General features: G+C 40.3%; 1 protein-coding gene across 1 annotated transcript; it reads left to right on the forward strand.

Moving 5' to 3' along the window:
• The first annotated feature begins 13,507 nt into the window (after window positions 1-13,507).
• Window positions 13,508-16,603, forward strand: si:dkey-72l14.3 (Glyco_hydro_56 domain-containing protein). Its single transcript, XM_053504664.1, has 4 exons — window positions 13,508-14,024; window positions 14,147-14,542; window positions 14,671-14,760; window positions 15,583-16,603. Exons 1-4 carry the CDS (start codon window positions 13,524-13,526, stop codon window positions 16,135-16,137), a joined length of 1,542 nt encoding a protein of 513 aa, XP_053360639.1. The 5' UTR covers window positions 13,508-13,523; the 3' UTR covers window positions 16,138-16,603.
• Window positions 16,604-19,085: the final 2,482 nt, after the last annotated feature.

Here is a 19,085-nt window from a genome sequence, read left to right on the forward strand (position 1 = left end):
CATACTTACATACTAACTTATATGTTTTCATATCTACATACTCCTGTACTTACTTACTTACTTATTAATGTAATTTTGTACGTTATATACATTCCTACTTACATAATTACTTACCCACAGTGGGCACGCAGATGGATCATTTGAGAAAGATCTTTAAAATTCCGGACTCCCTAAGAGGTCGTTAGATCATCTTAACAAAAATAAAATATTACCAATTTCTCCATGCAAATGCCCTAAAGATGACTTTAGAAAATTAGTTCTAAAGGTGGCATTTTAGGAGTGTTAGCATAATTAGGCTTTAAAGGGTCCCAAAAATGTCCTGCACGCTTATATGTGCCCACTAAGATAAAAAATTGGTATTTTAAAAGAAGTATATTTTTTAAAGTAAGCTTTAAAATATCATAATTCTTTTATGCATAACCTTTTGTTTCCTTCAGATTCCAGTAATCAGACATGTGCTACAGATAAATGTGAAGAAAGCTGGAGTACTTCTTTAACAGGAAACTACCTGGCCGTGATTTGAAGGGCATTTTCAGTGGAGAATCACATCAGTGCAATTCAGACAAGGACTAGACTAAATCCACGATCGGGAAAACACCCTGAGAGTAACCCACAGAGCCTCCAATTCTCTCCATTAATGTGCGGCTGATGCACACACACGTGTATCCCAGCGCGTGTGTCTATGTGCTGAAATGTAGCTCTGCCCGCTGAGAGGTTGTCATGACTACAAGAGGAAATGGAATGCGGTAAATATCTCAATTTGCCAATCAACCCCCTTCCACTGTCATCAAACACACACACGCACACACACACACATCTATGTTCAAACATATGACCTTAAAGTGTCCTTTGGGTCACTTTATACCACACAGGAAAGAAGAAAGAGAGAAGGAAGTAATCCTCGTACTGCAACTGTTACAAACTTTTGTAATATTGATGTGTTCACACATTTTTTAACTCAAGGTCACTGAAAAATAAACAACAAACAAACAAACAAACAATAAACCCCACATGGGCAAGAAACCTGCTTAATATTTACAAGCAGTGCCAAAACTTTTGCACTCAGATCAGTGACACTAGCATGAGAGAAAGAAACAAAGATAAAAAAAAAGGGTGTGTGGGTGGTGATCAGAGTTGTTTGAGAAGAGAAGCTTCCCCTTCTTACACACACGCACACACACACACACACACACACACACACACAGAGAAGCAGGAATGAGGTTTAAACAAAGACAGAAAGAAAAAAAGAGAAAAGAAGAGAGCACAAGGAGAGAGGCGGTCACCTGGAGATGCCGGCCTGGCCTGGGCCGAGCTGCACGGAGGGGGGAACCGTCGCCATGGAGAGGGGCAGTGGTCTCCATGGCAACCGCTGGGCCGGGGGTCAGCGGCCACAGGAATGTGTTTGCACACAGAGGTGCATGCTGGGAGGAGAGTCCCGCTGTGAATGTGTGTGTGAGTGTGTAAGCGTGTAAGTGTGTGAGTCATGATGTTGCCGTTACAATGAGGTGAAACGAGGGCCGGGACTGTTTTCTGAAGTGTTGAGAAAAAAATAAATAAATTACGCACATGTTAGATTAAAGCACACATCAAGCTTTATTTACTACATGGCCCATCTCACATAGACACATACACACACACATACACAAACACAGTAAGAAATGAACTGTGAAGTCACTACTAAGTAATTTCACTACCAAAAGTATATCTGACATGAATCATGAATCATTAAGCATATCATTTTTAAAAATTTATTCATCCCATCATCATTTTTTTGTATTATACACGTCTGCATTCTTTAGTTCTGTCCATTTTACACCAGAACTATTACATTCAGTCTTTTCGCACCAGCTGCATGCGGCCATATTGCTTAAACATCTGTGAGTAGCAATAGAGAAATCACAATTTACTTAACTTGCTAGGAGATAAACCAGCAGGGGAAGTAAACAAAAGACAAAAACATGCTATAGACAGAAACAAGTACACCATTTTTTTTATGCCAATATGTCAGATACCTTAGCAACACAATATATCACTATTTTGACCACTGCAATTGGCCCAAACAAGGGAGAAAATGCCAGAGAACCACATTTCCAATAAAGAGCTCATGATTCCAGCCACAGCATTTAGCAACGTTACATTACACACTAATCATCCATAACTTTGAAACCACCTACTTAATGTTTTATAGCTCCCCCTTGTGCCACCAAAAGAGCTCTGTCCCACCAAGGCATGGACTCCTCAAGACATCTGAAGGTTTCTGGCACCAAGACGTAAGTAACAGATCTTCTAATAACAGATGTTTTCTAAGTCAAGAGGTTGGGCCTCCATGGATTTCCATTGTTTGTTGAGCATGTGCAACAAATACATGATCAGATGAAGATCTGGGGAGTCTGGAGGCCAAGTCAACACCTCAAACTCTTTGTTTGTAGAAATCCATGAGAAGCACACTGATACTGTATATGTTTGGTAAACATCCCGATCCCTGACCCCCTCTTTACTGCTAGAATAACTTGAAATCCTTGGAAAGGGTTTTGTGATATTTGTTTACCAGCATTTAGTCTCCATTTGACTGGATTGAGAAGTTCAACACTGAACAAAAACCACAGTGTCATTAAGCACCATGTTGAGTAGTATCTTTTATAGTGGGTGAGGTTCTGTACGAACATGTGCAATTTATATGACCTACCGTATATCAGTTTGTTGTTCAAATCCCAATCCATGCTCCGCACCATTGTTGAACCCAACTCTCGAATCCACTTTGAAACCCCCCCTTCGGCACACTTGACAGGCTCCCACTGTGTGGTTTGCCTTCATGGCTGGTTTCCCTTATTTAAACTTCTTCATCCATCTTTGCACATTGCTCTTGTCAATGGTGTCACCTCCGTAAATATTCCGTAGTGCAGTGGGAGACCATCATCTGAAACAAAGGTGATTTTCAACAAAGATTTGAGAGTTGGGTTCAGCGAGGTTGCAAATGCATGGCTTGTGATGCAGATTATGTTGAGTAGTACCTTGAGTAGTATGAAGGACGAGTTACTCTACCAACATGTGCATTTTCTACAATCTACTGTATGTCAGTAAATAAAAGTTATGTCCACTTTTGCATTCCTTTTAAAACAGCCCTTGTATATGCAGTACATTTCTAACAAAGATGATGTGCATAAATACTAAACATCTCAAATCTCAACCTAAAAAAAATCTGGACAGAAAAGTCAATTAAAATATGCACTGCTTTAAAAATGGTCGTAAGTTAAGTGTTTGATCAGGATCTAACAGTGTGATGTGTGTTGCAAACTCAGAGTGTAACCACTGTTGTATATTTGCAGGTTTGCTCACAGTTATCCTAACACCACTGGGCAAAAGAACGAATTCACTGAGGTTGCTTTGAAGTGACGCTTCAGTGAACTTGGACGTTTTATTTGGCTAATCCGTTGGTTCTCTTCTTCTGCCCTTGTTTTCGTTCCTTGACCCTTCCCTCGGTTCTTCAGTGGGAGGAGCTAAGCAACCAGGAAAGGAAGCAAGGAAAGGAAACGGGAACAATTCACCCTAATCATCAACCTGGTCTCGCTCAACCACAAAAAAAAAACATCCAGCTAAACACAATTATGGTCAAGCCTTATGCTGATATATATCTCTATTAAACTTTAAAACGCTCTCTCTCTCTCTCTCTCTCTCTCTATATATATATATATATATATATATATATATATATATATATTTTTTTTTTATTTTTTATTTTTTTTTTTTCCTTATATAAATATGGTGGCATAGTGGTTAGCACTGTCGCCAAAGTCATCTTAGCAAGTTACAAGGTCATAAATTTAAGCCAATCCTAACATTTTTCTTAATTAGATTTTTTTAAATAAATACTCATTATTACTCAATACTCAATTTTTTTCTGATGTTCCCACTGACGTTGAGCTTGTAAGTGTTTTGTTTTTTCTTTTCCTTTTTTTAAAGAAGTAAAATCTGCCAATGAAATATAATACTTATATAAGTTTCATATTAGTAAATACACTCACTTCATAAGGTACACCTGTTCAACTGCTCAAGAACGCAGACATCTAATCAACCAATCGCATGGAAGCAAACTCAATGCATTCAGGCATATAGAGATGGTCAAGATGATCTGCTGACGTTCAACCCTAGCGTCAGAATTCGAACGTGGCATTGTTGTTGGTGCCAGATGGGCTGGTCTGAGTATTTCCGAAACTGCTGATCTGCTGGGATTTTCCCACATCACCATATTTAGGGTTTAGATGAGAATGGTCTGACTGGTTCGAGCTGATAGCAAGGCTACAGTAACAAAAATAACATCTCATTACAATCGAGGTATGCCAAAGAGCATCTCTGAACGCACAACACGTCGAGCCTTGAAGCAGATGGGCTTTGAAGCAGAATTTGGTGTAAACAACATGAAAGGATGGATCCATCCTGCCTTGTAGCAACGGCTCAGGCTGCTGGTGCTGTACTGGTGCGGGGGGCGGGGGGGGGGGGGGGGGGGGGGGGGGGGTTTCCTTGGCACACTTTTGTCCCCTTATTTAAATGCCACAGCTTACCTGAGTATTGTTGCGACTATGTCCATCCCTTTATGACCACAGGATAATGAACCATGTCACAAAACTAAAATCATCTGTTTTCTTAAAAATGGCAATAAGGTCACTGTACTCAGATGGCCTCCACAGTCACCACTTCTCAATCCAATAGATCTATGGAATGTGGAGGCGGGAAATTTGCATCATGGATGTGCAGCAGATAAATCTGCATCAACTGCATGATGCAATAATTTTAACATGGACCGAAATCTCTAAGGGATGGTTTAAGCATCTTGTTAAATCTATGCCATAAAGAAATAAGGCAGTTCTGAAGGAAAGAGGCGGTCAAACCCAGTACTAGCAAGATGTACCTAATGAAGTGGCAGGCAAGTGTATGTATTAAATTTGTTGTATAATAATAAATAGAGAGGCTGTAAGGCCATTAGAAGCATAGACACACACACACAGGCAGTGGAGAACCTGCAAAAATCTACATTAACCCTTGCTGGAGCTGGAGCTTGGTCGCCTGTGCTTGGTGTTAATTAATTGCTCAGTGTTGTGTAGTATGTGAGAGGAGTTGTCTCAGAGCAGCTGGAGAGGAGAGCAGATCAGCATATAATTAGCAATGACCAACAACCTCAAAGCAAAGGCCATATGCCATGCACCAACACACCGCACTACCCCCCCCCCCCCCCCCCCCCCCCCCACCCCATAAGGTATCACAGAGGCTTTAGAACCATGATCATCTCCTTGTCAAAAATATTTTTAATGATGACTTTAGAAATGACTGACTGTAAGTTCCTTCTGAACTTTGAGAGACTCGGTTTAACAAGTTCAAATCGCACACACACACACATACACGCACACACACACGCTCTCTCTCACACACAGATTGTTCAGAGTTCAGATTATTGTGCATAAGAGATGCAGTGAGATGGAAAACTTTAATCGCATTAAAGTCGAAAAAAAAAAAAACTCTTTCATTTGGAAATTCCACAGATTTCTTCTCTGCACTTCTTTACCGTCATCTCTCTCTCCGTGTCTCTCTTATCATGGCTACTGTTCACAGACCTGACTGATTCACCTGCCTATCCCGTCCACTAGCCTGATGAAGGAATCCATAGCTGCTCTCTCTCTCCCTCTCTCTTCCTCTCCCTCTCTCTCTCTTCCTTTTGCTCCTCTGTGATCCTCCTCCTCCTCTTCCAGTAACGGACAGATCAAAGCATCCCCACCTCCGCCTCCTCCAGACGCTATGGTTCCCTTCACTCTGTCACTCTCGCTTTGTGTAACTCTTTCCGGTTTCATGCCACGTCCAAACTCTTCTATTGTCATCTGGCCCAGTACACACACACACACACACACACACACACACACACACACACACACACACACACAGAGCGCTGGGACGAACCACCTGGGGAGTAGGAGGATTAGCAGCGGTACAGTTCAAAGCCTGAGTGATGATGAGGGAAACAGTCAGGACTTCAGTAGTAGTAGTGAGAAAGTTTGGCTGTCTGACCACTAGTTTGGTTTTCATGAACACATCTGTTTATACAGCAAAAAGATCGGACATTGGAGTAATGGAAAAATGTCATGTGATCTGAAGAGTCACATGACATTGCAGAGCCATGTGCGCATCAGTTGAGAAGGGAAGTGCATGAACTTTGCTTCAGTTGGTCAGGTCTAGGCTCAGCAACGTTATGTGGCAATAAAATGAAGTCAGCTGACGACCTGAATGTACTGAATGAACAGGTTATTACATCAATTAAGTGTTTCTTCCCTGATGGCACCTGCATATTCCATGACTCAAACTGTAAAAGAGTGGTTTTGGGATCATGACCAATCATTTTCACACATGAACTGCCCACAGCATTTGGCTCAGCTAATTGAGTTTGAACCCTACCACTACCTAATTGCCACTGATGGGCCCTTGGGTAAGGACCTTAACCCTATGCTCATATAGAGTACCCATGAACTGGAGATGCAGGACATCCTCAGTGCCAGTCCCAAGCCTAAACAAATGTGTGAGGGTTCCTGCAGGAAAAACTGTGCCAGTAATTTGGATTGAATAATCTGTTGTGGGCGGCATGGTGGTGTAATGGTTACAACTGACGCCTTGCACCTTCAGGGTCCAGGTTTGATTCCCAACCAGGTTTGATTCGGGTCTCTGTGTTTGCATGTGCTTGGTGGGTTTCCTCCGGGTACTCTTGTTTCCTCCCACTATCCAAAGACATGCAGGTCAGGCTAATTGACGTTCCCAAATTGCCCGTAGTGGGTGTACATGTGCGTGCCCTGTGATGTTTGGCACCCTGTCCAGGGTGTAACACGCCTCTTTCCCTACGTCTCCTGGGATAGGCTCCAGGCCCCAGGTGACCCTGTATACAGGATAAAGCGGTATAGAAGATGACTGAGTGAGTAAGTCATTTGTTCTGGCAATCCTGTGAAAAAAAGGCCAAGAAAAAAAATTGGCCAACACATAATTAAAGCTAAAGGCAGTTGAATGAAATAGTAATGTGTGCAAATTTTAACTAGGCCTAGCAGGAAAAAAATAAATAAAATTATGCATGGCATAGATAGAATAACCTCATAAGAATGAATATGACTGTATATGAGTGTGTGACTTTCAGCGTGCACAGAAATGCATGCGCTATTCCCTTTGAAAAAGTACTTCTGTCTGAGAAAGGACATAAACTTTATTGGTTCCAAAACTGTCACAACTACACCTAGACTTATCAGTTATAAGTAGGTTTATTGCAAATATTTTTTCATTCTTTTTTTTTTCTTTCTAATACAGAAATTGCTTTCTGGCATGGTGACAGTGTTACCACCACACATCCCTAGCATCCCCGATTTGATCCTGAGCTCTGGTTACTGTGCAGAGTTTTACATGGCCGTGTGACTTTCTTCCATTGTTTTCATTGAAAGTGTGAATGAATCCATGAAGGTGTGTATATCTGTGTGCATGGTCCTGGGATCCTGGGAAGTGGCTTCATAGCTCCAGGTGTGAGCGTTGTTTCCACAAGAGGGAGGTGCTGTGCCTTTTATTGCTCCCAGGCTCACGGTTGAACGGTCTAGATCAGTACTTTAGTATCGGGCGAAAGTAGTAAAACTAGGCTGTAATCAACGAGTCCACAATTTATTAAAATGATTCCACAATTTATACAAATTACATGGATTTCTTCTAGATGTGGCAAAAACGCTAGTCTAGAACTATTTACAAGGGGTTGTTCGAATCAAACCGGGACTTTTGATAGTGCAGAACAAGAGAACACAGTTATCTTTCCACAGTTGTTTTTCTCTATATAATGCCCCTGCTACACTATTGCACTTATTTTTCTTAGTGCGCTGGAGACATGATCGGACTGTTTGCTTCACGTCTGAAATGCCGGCCTCCAAGGAATTCCTTTAATGGCCCAGACATGTAGGTCAAGGTCAGGACTGTATGGGGGATTCTTGTGTAGTGCTTTGGTCGCGAATTAGTGACAAGTTATCCATCGATTTCCAAGGATCAGGCGTTCCACTCGCTGAACGATGAGCTACAGTAAGAGTCTCATCACCGTTCTTTGCTTGAAATCTTCTGTAATTGTCAATAGTTTTTTTACACCTTCATGCACGCCTTGAAGTCCCGGTTTGATTTGAACGCCACTTGTATATATATTTTTTTCTGCTTGAAGTTTAATCGGTTTGATCTGAGATGGTAAAGTAAAATTACCCAAGGGGACGCTCCATAAACCCCAAATCCCACCAGAAACACTCCAGACTGACCCAGGACTATTAGTAATAAAGCATACAATCATAAACACACATAATTGTCACACAAGAATGAGAGTGTGAGTTGTTTTAATCTATGACATTGAAACATTCTTTGATAATCTGATGATCAGTAAATGGGCCATTTACAGTGACAGGGTTCAATTCAGCAGACTTTATATTGCAACAATGGGTTCCATTTACCTTCATTGTATAAATCAGTTATAAATCTTATCTACTCTGCGCGTAGGTACGGGCCCAATCTGTGCTTGCATCAGTCAGAGATGCCAAACCGCACGTCCGTCACCCGTACCCCAAATCCAAGATAATGCAAGATATACACACGCCATGTGTGTCTTAACTTTACCACAGAGGCCACAAAACTGGGTATGACTGCACACACTGTCCATGGACATAAAATCAGTTATGACTTGCCCTACCACAGGCACACACTCACTCGCTCACCATCCCGTGGACCCTAACGCTGTGTCGGTCAGGCTTATCTGAGCCGTTTCTATGACGACAGGACATGAGGAGTAGGCATCATCTCAGATACCTCAAGCAGATAATCTCAAATCAATTCACACACACACACACACACACACGCACATACACACACACACAATCACTGTGGGGCATTTTCATTAACGTGTGCATTAGTGTAGATAAATAATGCTGTGCAGGAATCTTACTCAAACTTTCCAATCTTAATGGTGACACGCAAAGATCAAAACGGTCCTAGGCGCTCTCTAGAATTTCCAGTATTACCAGTTAACGTAAAAAATAAAAAACAACAACAGGTTTTACACACTGTTTACAATCAAAAGAGTGTACTTTCTTATTGGAGTTAAATGTACTTAACCTTTCTATTAGCACAAGGCAGGGTACACCCTGGATGTGGGCCCAATCCATCACAGGGCTATTTTATGATACATTCATCCATATCATGTGTTCATTCATAAGGTAATGGGGTGGAGGAAGATGGATGAGGGAAGCTCAGGGCACAAAGCAGGTCACACACTGGATGGGGGTGCCAACCCATTTCAGTTCACAGATGCATCACACACACTACTACACCAGCTGGCCTACAGCACGAAACTGGCCCGTGGGAGAAAACCCACAAAGCACAAGGAGAACATGCAAACTCCTCTCACCAAAACCAGAGAACCTCCAACTTTGGATGTTCAGGAAAGCAGTGCTAACTACTAAGCCACCATGCCAGAATGATTTATCTTTTTTTTTAATTTAGCTTTTTAATGTTAAGGAATAGACAATGTATATTGTATGTACTGTATTTCATGTGGTTTTTGAGATGGAGTTGGGCTGGAAATTTAGCTGAATTCGGAAAAAAAAGGGTTTTGTTATAAGCTCTTCTGTGCGTGCTTCCTTGGTGACAGGATATTCAGCTGCTGTATGGGGCACCAGTATAAAACCATATAAAACACACTAAGAGACTGTATGATGGATGACTGTAGGTCGTCGACTCACAACTGCCTGTAATAGCTAGACCTCTATTAACTGAGATCGCCTCTTGACTTAATTGTATTTGAAGCTAAATCATCATTAATGTCATTCCGACGTACCAAAATCTATAGTCACCAACTGCTGCTGCTGAGGACAAGGAACCCAATTTTCAAGCATTGTGTGTCTGTGAGATTCGAAAGAGTGCATCTGAGCATTTGGTTGTTTCCTGGATTATGGGATTACAATCAGACTGGTCATGTGACATGCAGTGACCCTGCTTATTACCCAGATTATGCAGGAGCGAATGAGGCAACCTCTTCCATCTACCCATCCATATTCGTACTTCACACATTCTCTTTTGATATCTACTGTACTCATCTTCAACTACAGGAACCTTTTACAATCATCATCATCGTCATCATCCTTACTACAGATTGTGTGATTTGGTCCAGAGCCGAGTACGGACATGGAGGTAAGTTTGACCTTCAAACTTTGCAATGTTCCTCACCGTCCTCTTCCTCACAGGATCTTTACTAACAATATTGCTTATGTAGTGAGACTGGATTTGGTCTTGAAACATTACAGCAGAAAAGTGACTTTTGTAATAAAAGTCTATACTTTGCACTGTGCAATAAACTAATATCAGTCTAGATCAAAGCTTTAAGTCAGAATTTGTGATAGTTTTATTATTATTTTTTATTTTTTAGATTTTCTGCTAGCAGACAAGGGAAGTGACCTAAAACTATCACTAGCATCAACAAAAGCGAGTCTGCCTGCCAAGTTTAAAATGGGCATGCCAGAAAAAAAAGCCATGACAGCTCACAGAGACGATGTTTGGCCCACAGAGATCAAATCCTGTTCCCAATGCACATATCTTCCTCATTCAGCGTCTGTAGTTGGTTCATTAGGTTTGCTGGCACCAAAAGGCGCTGGCTCTATTACTCTTTCCTCATAAGACTTAATCCTCTAGGCATACGTTTAAAAAAAAAAAAAAACTTACTTCAGCATAAAAGATTCGAGGATCGGGTCTTGTGCGCCAAATTTAGCAATATTTTATGGTTTTTAGATTCAGTTCTCTTGCTCTAAACTCAGGGGTTTAAGTTAGCGTGAAAGAGAGGCTCAGAGTGAGATTTAGTGACAACATCCAGCAAGTGTTTGGAAGTCAATGCTGATTTATGACCTTACGTTTCTGAATATGATCCTTTCACACAGGTCTGTGAAATAGTTTCTGCATTAGAAAAGCAGAGTAAATATGCACGTAATATGTACACTGGAATTATCCAAGGCATCTGATACGACCTAGAAATATGCCATTAATGGAATAATGAATTAAATCTTACAATGGGATTTCCTCTAGGTTCTCACAAAAACATGCAGGTACAGTAGGTGCCCCAGATGTGAATTAGTATGTGTTGTTATGTTGACGGTGTTATGCGCTAAAATGCCCCCCTGCCATGGATTGCCCCCCCTACATAATCGCTATCAAATATTGTATTAGAATATACATTTATAGGTTAATGGTTTACAAATTACAAATTACATGAGACAATAAAATAAAATAAGCAATATAAAAAAAATATGTTGTATATGAAAAAATAGATTTTTTTTTTCATATACTGTACAACATGTATACTTTTGGATTGTTTATTTTATAATAAAAATGGTTTACCCTAATTTTTCATCATGAACAATATTTATTTTTATTGTATATAAATGCTTATTTGTATATTCATGACAAAGCCCTTAAAAATAAATGTGCCACAAAATAAACATTATACAAGAATTTGTATTCATGGTCTTGACGGCTGTCACATAACTAGGGTTTATTATAATATTAATATCATATTTGATAATAATAAACCTATGAATTTATGTTTTACTATAATATTTGATAGCGATTATGTATGGGGGGGGGCGATCCATGGCAGGGGGGCTGTTTAGCGCATAACACCTGATCACTAGTTTGACCCTGATCTTAAGTTACTGTCTGTTCAGAGATTTGCATGTTTTAGAAAGATCCACCTGGTTTTCTTTCCCTTTGTATAAACAGCCTGTAGGTAGTTTTGCCCTGTGGTGAATGAACATGTGGATGGTGCTCTGGAAAACATTAGAAATCTCATCTAGGGTGCATTCCCATCTTGCACCAAGTGTTCCCTGGATAGGCTCCGGATCTATTATGACCTTGACCAGGACAGATGGTTACTGAACATAAATATTACGAATGAGTGAGGTTGTTTTTACAGTAGAGGAGATATTTCAGTGGTAAAACCTATATGTTTAATCATTTTGGGTTTTAATTTAGCATTATACTATGGTTTTAAACAATTATATTAAGAATGCAGCATTTAGATGAATAGGGTTGAGGTTAATGTTTCAGAGGATTAAAATGACAAATTTTATGAATGCTCCAATTTTAATGACACCTATTACATACATTACATACAAAATGTTTCCCCTGCAGTATACAGTATGTAAAAGTTCAAGACTTAGTGTATAATACAATGTTGTGTGGCACATTGCTGCCCTCTACAGCTAGCTGTGAACAAACACCTAAGCATAAGGACATCTTTGTAGAGTCATTAGCTCTGATTAATCTCATCAAAGTACTGGAAAATATCCTCAAGAAGTCAGAGGCTTGCTCCTTTTTCTGTGCTTTTGCTGTAAAGAATATCGAAGAATATCCAAGAAGACTTAGGGCACAAGGCTAAATACACCATGGACAGAGTACCAATTTTTAATTGAAGGACACACATACAGTACACACACGCTCATTTACACACTTGAGGCAATTTGAGAATGCTAATTCTTCTAATCTGCATGTCTTTGGACTGGGGAAGGAAACCGGAATACTTGGAGGAAACCCATCAAGCACATGCCAAGCAAACCTTCAAAATACGTATATTTCACAATATTTGTCTTAACAATCAAGTCCCTAAAAGTAAAGGTTTGTTTCCTAGCTTGATAAAAGCTGCTAGGGAGCACCTGTGGTGTGTTTATTTTTTTTTTATATATAGTGGCTGCTAAAAATATAATAAGCTTTCCTGTAGCTGCAGGTCAGATTTAAACCATTGATGCTCGCATATAAAGCCAAAAACAGACTAGCCCTCACCTACTTGAAGACCCCACACAGCACAATGTTACATTTACATTTAGGCATTTAGGCAGACGCTCTTATTCAGAGCAACTTACATTTTTGTCTCATTATACAGTACATCTGAGCAGTTGAGGGTTAAGGGCCTTGCTCAAGGGCCCAACAGTGGCAACTTGGTGGTTGTGGGGTTTGAACCTGGGATCTTCTGAACCGTAATCCAATGCCTTAACCACTGAGCTACCCCTGCCCTCGCAAAAAATGTTCCCTGCAAAAGACAATCCAGGCTTGACTTGACCCACCAGTCCTTAATGAAGACATGCATAAAAACTCAACATTTTTTCTTTGTCTGCCCAGAAAGCAGGCAGTCTTTAAATAATGACTGAGATCAATCTTTTCATCAAATAATTAAATAAGCAATAATGAAATGTGTTTTTGTCGTTTGTTGTATCAATTGTTGTACCAATTTTTGTTTGATGGTATTCTTAGAATAACCATGAACATTAGGATATGTTTTGGCTGGAGACTACAAAGCAATTATAAGTCCTTCTGGATAGGTCATCTGGTAAATATAAAGAGTTTTTTTTCTTCAAAAAATTAAAAGATACCTGGACCTTTTCTCTCTGTCTCAGGTGGAGTTGAAGGGGGAGTGTGGATGAGGTTGCGGATACTTCTCATTCATCCCAATGGATCACAAAGGATCCTTCAACCCCCTCATCCCTTTTATTCTGCTCCTCTTTGCCTCCTGTTTGTGTCTTAATGGGCCAGCCCGCTCTCCTCTCCTGCCTGGTCAGCCTTTCCTGATTCTTTGGGCTGTACCAAACAAGGACTGTGTTGGTCGCCCTGACCCAGCAGCTTTCGGGATGGAGTTGGAGGATCGCGTGGCTGAGTTTAATGAGGACTCATTGGGACTATACCCATATTTCAGTTCAGAGGGAGTGCCTATGAATGGTGGGCTGCCCCAGCATACCAGCCTGGAGCGCCACCTGCAAAAATTGGAATGGGACCTTACAGCAACTTTGCCGCAGGCTGGGGCGCCTGGCCTTGGGGTGCTGAGGTGGAACGAGTGGGAGCCGCAGTGGAGCAGAAACCGGGGTAATCAGCGGAGGTATTTGGAGACATCGCGAGCATTGCTTCGGGGTTTTTTCCCAGACTGGAACACAGACGAGGTGGAGAAATGGGCTCAGGTGAAACTGCTACCATAAATAAAACACAAAGTTATATATCTTGTGCCAATATTTCTCATTGAAATGGTGTACGCATTTTGTCTTGAGCAGAAAGTTGACACATTGATGTACTTTCCTAAAAGGTGGACTTTCAAGCTGCAGCCCAATTTATTCTCATGGAGACCCTGATAGAGCTAAAAAGACTCCGCCCACAGAGACTGTGGGGCATGGCTTCGTACCCAAGCTGCTACAACTCTAATCCTGTTCAGATGCTGCTAGCTAATTACACAGGCCACTGCCCTGCTGCAGAGATGGCACTAAACGATGAACTAATGTGGTTATGGAAGCAAAGCAATGCACTTTACCCCATCCTTGCACTGGAGAAACTCCCTGAAGGAACCAAGGGTGCATGGCTGTATGCATCCAATCAGATCAGGGAAGCATTAAGAGTGGCTGCTCTAGCAGGGACAACATTTGAGCTTCCCGTTTTTCCACTGGTCAAGAGTATGTACACCTCCTCCAGTGACTTTCTCTCTGAGGTAATAAGTGAGAGTAAATTAATATGATTTATGTTTTAAAGCTAATGGGTCACTTAGTTATTCTTTGGTGTAACTGTGAACATGCAATATAGCACTGTTGTCACAATGTGTGTTTGTATATGTGTCAGGCTTGTTTGGTGAATACTGTAGGAGAAAGTGCTGCTATGGGTGCAGCAGGAGTCATTATCTGGGACAGATTCCATACAACTAAAACACAGGTATTTATCCATCCTTGAACTTCGCAGAACGTCAGGTGGTCACTTGCAGCGGCTTACAGTGCCTAATACCACTTTTCATTACGAGTCAAACCGCATAGGTGAGATAGGGGTATAACGGCTGGAATAACAGTGGGGGGAAGATTATTATGGGCGGGGCTTGTAGAATGACTTTTACACACACACAATAACGGAATGACTGCTGTCTTGCTCATGGATTACACAAATTGTCTGAATAACGGATTACATTTTTGAAAATATAACTAAATAACTGAGTACTTAAATGGCAGACCTAACGCATTAGATTACTCGTTATATAAAAAAATATATATATTCCAAGTACTCGAATGCGTTACAAAGTAACACCCAACACTGTCCCCCAGTCTCACAATCCATCCCTTAGTTTAGGCCATCCATCCATAAATCCATCCATTTATCCATCCATTATTATACCATGGGGTTTCAACTCCAGTCATAGACAGGACATGCATACTGCACTTTACTTTAGCAGTAATCAAAGCAATATAAAGTTGGTTTTTCCATTGGTTTCTTTATCTAATATGTCTACCTTCATGGGTTCTTTATATTAAAATACAAAACTTAAGTGTTAGACACAAAGATATGACACATGATATATATATATATATTGTTGCACCCCCACACATCTAGTATAGCTAATCGATGATTTAGATAATATGCTTATGAGTTCTCCCCTTTCTATCCTTGTGCAAAGTAGATGTTTAAACAGTCATTAGTAATTTTCTATTACACAAACATGCATATTCTAATTCTATGCATCATCTATGCATGTCTTTTGTCCTCCAGAAGTTGTGCTCTGATCTTACCTCGTATGTGCGAGAGGTTCTTGGCCCCTATGCTGTCAACGTAACCACAGCGACACGTCTTTGCAGCATGTCACTTTGCAAGGGCCGGGGGCGCTGTGTACGCAAGAAATCAGAAGACCCTATATACCTTCACCTTCCTCCTGCTCACTTTTTGCTGCAGCGCCAGGATGAAGACAGCATCCGAGCAACAGGGCAACTCCCCCCAAACTACCTGGATGGGTGGAGAAGAGACTTTCAGTGCCATTGGTTTGAGGCTTTGGAAGGAGCAGCTGCTGATCAGGAGTCAATTGGCACCGAGAGTGGTGGTCAGTGGTCCATGCCCACTGAAAGGCCACCCAGTATTGTTGTTCATACTGTGGGAACACATGGACAAAATGAAGGGACGGAGAAAACACTGGAGAAAATTAAAGGGATAGAGGCTCCTATGATGCCAGATGGACAAGAACCGTCAAAAAGTGGCTGCCCTGCCCACTTCGTGACCATCATGCTTTTTTGTGTTCTGCCATTCCTTAGCCCCACAAACCTAGACTTCTAAATTGGTCTTCTTGTCAGATGGGGCATACAAGAGGAATCATTTTGCCTTAATTGTGTTTGTTTTACTTAAAATGTCTATCAAAACTAAAAATAGCTGCGACATAAAAATCTTATTTTCATGTTCATGGACTTGAATGAGGATGGTCAGATCAGAATTATTACGATTTTTTAAAATCTGTGCATGCTTATTACTCTGGATGGCACGAGCAAAGATTTACCAATGTACGCATTTGTTATTTCAGAGGACGGATGCATCCAAAATTAGAGTCAGATAACGTCACTTGTAATTATGAATGCAATCTGATCAGAACAAAAAAATAGGGATTGAACATTATGGCTTATGTTGAACGGGTCCATTTAGCTTAAGATCCATCAGCTTGTTTGTTTTTGCCATTGTATTCTTACTTAGCTTTTACACCTACCAATCTCTATCCAGATCTCCCCACTACATGTCAACAACTAATCTAGGAACATGTGATTCCTTACATTACATTGCAAGAAAACAGAAAGCTCCCTTTGCAATGCCACAAAAAAGGTGACACCGGCTGCCATTTCTGTATGTTTGAAAAAAGCCAATCCTTACCACTCAGAGAGCAAGGCCAATTATGCTGTCTAAGACCCCCTAGCTACGTAGCTATGACATAATCAGGATTCAGAGTATCACAAAGTTTGACCTTAGACAAGACAAGCTTGTTATAGACAAAACCCAGACAAAAATGCAGTTACGTATGCCCTGAAAAGCTAAAAGAAATTGCTTTGCTCAGTGAGCAGTAACTAATGGCTGTTTAGAACAGTGTTTGTGAGACATTATCATGGACCTGTTCATATTTTAATGGATTTTGGTCACTTAGAGATTGCTTTCAATAAGGAGAGGAACAATTAGGATGGTGATTATGAATTTTCCAGCAATTGCTCTGTCCTGATCATGTCAGCCATCAGCATTGGGAGATAAACAGGTTGTACAGCCTGTGATGGCACACACAGTATCACCAGTATAGAGTTTAGATAATGGTAGGCTTGTAGAGTTATTCTTGAAAATGTATGCAAATTAAGAAACAAATACAGTAACATTCATCTTCTGTAGGCTCATGAATATGAGAATAGAAAGTAATGTTTCATTTATAATACATGTCTAAGATACAGTAATTTAGTCAGATAATAATACACCATAACTTTAACACACTCACATTGATTATCAATTATATACCAGTAAACTGGTGACAGGATCATGAGCACCCAAGGCTCATCTATGCCTCATCTATGAAAAGACAATGCAACACAAATTGCCAAAAAAAAAACCTCGGGGCACGGCCCCAGAATAACCAGTATACCACAGCCCACTGCACACAGGGACCAGTAAGGAAAGAGCCCAGGGCTGCTGATATGGCCTCCAAACTCTCCATATCCCAATCTAATTAAGCATCCATAAGATGCAATGGACAAATATCCATGATCCATGGAGGCCCCACTGCTAACCACATTGGAAAATTTGTTACATGAAGACATATAGGGCTATGAAATAAGGAATCCATGTAAACAGTCTGTTTATTATAGGGAATTTTAATATTCATAGACATTTGTAGGATGTGATGATGCTTCAGGGAGCCAGAATTTTTTGAACAACTTTACATAATTTACTACTCCATGATGAAAGATGCCACAGACAAAAAACATTAAGCTATGAGAATTATTATCTTTGGCTCACAGCATTAAAGTAACAAAATTACTGCTTTAAATTTACAGCTGCAGCTAGAGGTTTAACTAGACTCAAATGTGATCATGAAGGTGAATGTCATGACAAAATTGCTCTTTTTCTAGGGCAGAATGATTATTTAACATATGTCTTCAATAGAAGAAAACCCCAAGAATTTGGAGCTCAAGTTTTAATTTATTTGGCATTTCTTATAAAAGACTTATCAAAATTATACTGTACGTACAGGATCAAAAATATACATAAAGCACACCAAATATTTGGTTGAATATCTCTTGGCAAATCTTATCTGTTAAATATTTGACTGCTATATTTGGGGGAATGGGTTGAGTTTTATTCAATATTACTAACATTGACTATGGTCCACAAATTTTCAGGTTGAAGCTCCAAAACTTAAAGTTAGTGTGTTTTATGCGTTCAACAACCAGCTTATAAAAAAAAAGTATATATGGGGTTGTTGTCCTGTCGAAACACAATTTCTTTTGTAGTTTCAACTGATTTAAGGTTTTGCTAAAAAATGATGAGCCATTTTTCCTTCTTTATAATCTCAGTCACTTTTCCACTGTCAGCCAAACAACTCCTGCCATAATTAACAGTTAACAGTTGTTCCTGGGGTTAAATCCTTCAACTTTAATCCTCCACACACATATCTCTTGTCAAAACTTTCCACTTTCCTCTATAAGGGTTTTTTTTCCTTGTCGATGTGCTCAGACGCATACTTTAATCAAGCTTGACTGTGTTGATTTTGGAGCAGAAGCCTTTCAGTCCATGTCTTGTTTGACTGTAGACACTTCCAGTTCATGTCAGATCTGTGTCCTGGTAGTTCCTGGATTGGTTCTGACAATCAGAACCAATTTCCTCCCAGTTGAGGGTGACAGTTTGGGTCTTTATCCAGACCTTGGCAAAGTGGCTACACTGACTTGTTCAACTTTCTCAGATCTCCATAGAGCTTTTTGGACTTTTCCATTATACTGTATGGTTTTCAATCAAATGAGTGCTGTCTTTCTCATTAGCACAGAGACGCTATTAGCTATAGCCAGTCATGATCACTAACAGGAAGTTGAGAGCATTTGGGCTTGGCAAACTAAATGACATTTTAGCACCATTGAATTGAGGTGGGTGCATACATAATTTTAATCCTGTATGTATAATTTTAACCCTGTGGTGATTTCAGGAAACCCGGAATAAATAAAACTTTGTGATCCAAATTCTTGGTGTTTTCGTCTATTTAAGATGGA

The sequence above is a fragment of the Clarias gariepinus genome, chromosome 9 (genome assembly GCF_024256425.1).
Source record: "Clarias gariepinus isolate MV-2021 ecotype Netherlands chromosome 9, CGAR_prim_01v2, whole genome shotgun sequence".
Lineage (NCBI taxonomy): Eukaryota > Metazoa > Chordata > Actinopteri > Siluriformes > Clariidae > Clarias > Clarias gariepinus.

What these genes read in the sequence shown, in the direction of transcription:
- si:dkey-72l14.3 (XM_053504664.1), top strand. Translation starts at nt 13,524, where the DNA reads ATGGATCACAAAGGATCCTTCAACCCCCTCATCCCTTTTATTCTGCTC. An exon ending in AGGTGGAGAAATGGGCTCAG is followed by an intron (nt 14,025 to 14,146) that starts GTGAAACTGCTA and finishes CTTTCCTAAAAG; the next exon opens with GTGGACTTTCAAGCTGCAGC. An exon ending in CCAGTGACTTTCTCTCTGAG is followed by an intron (nt 14,543 to 14,670) that starts GTAATAAGTGAG and finishes TATATGTGTCAG; the next exon opens with GCTTGTTTGGTGAATACTGT.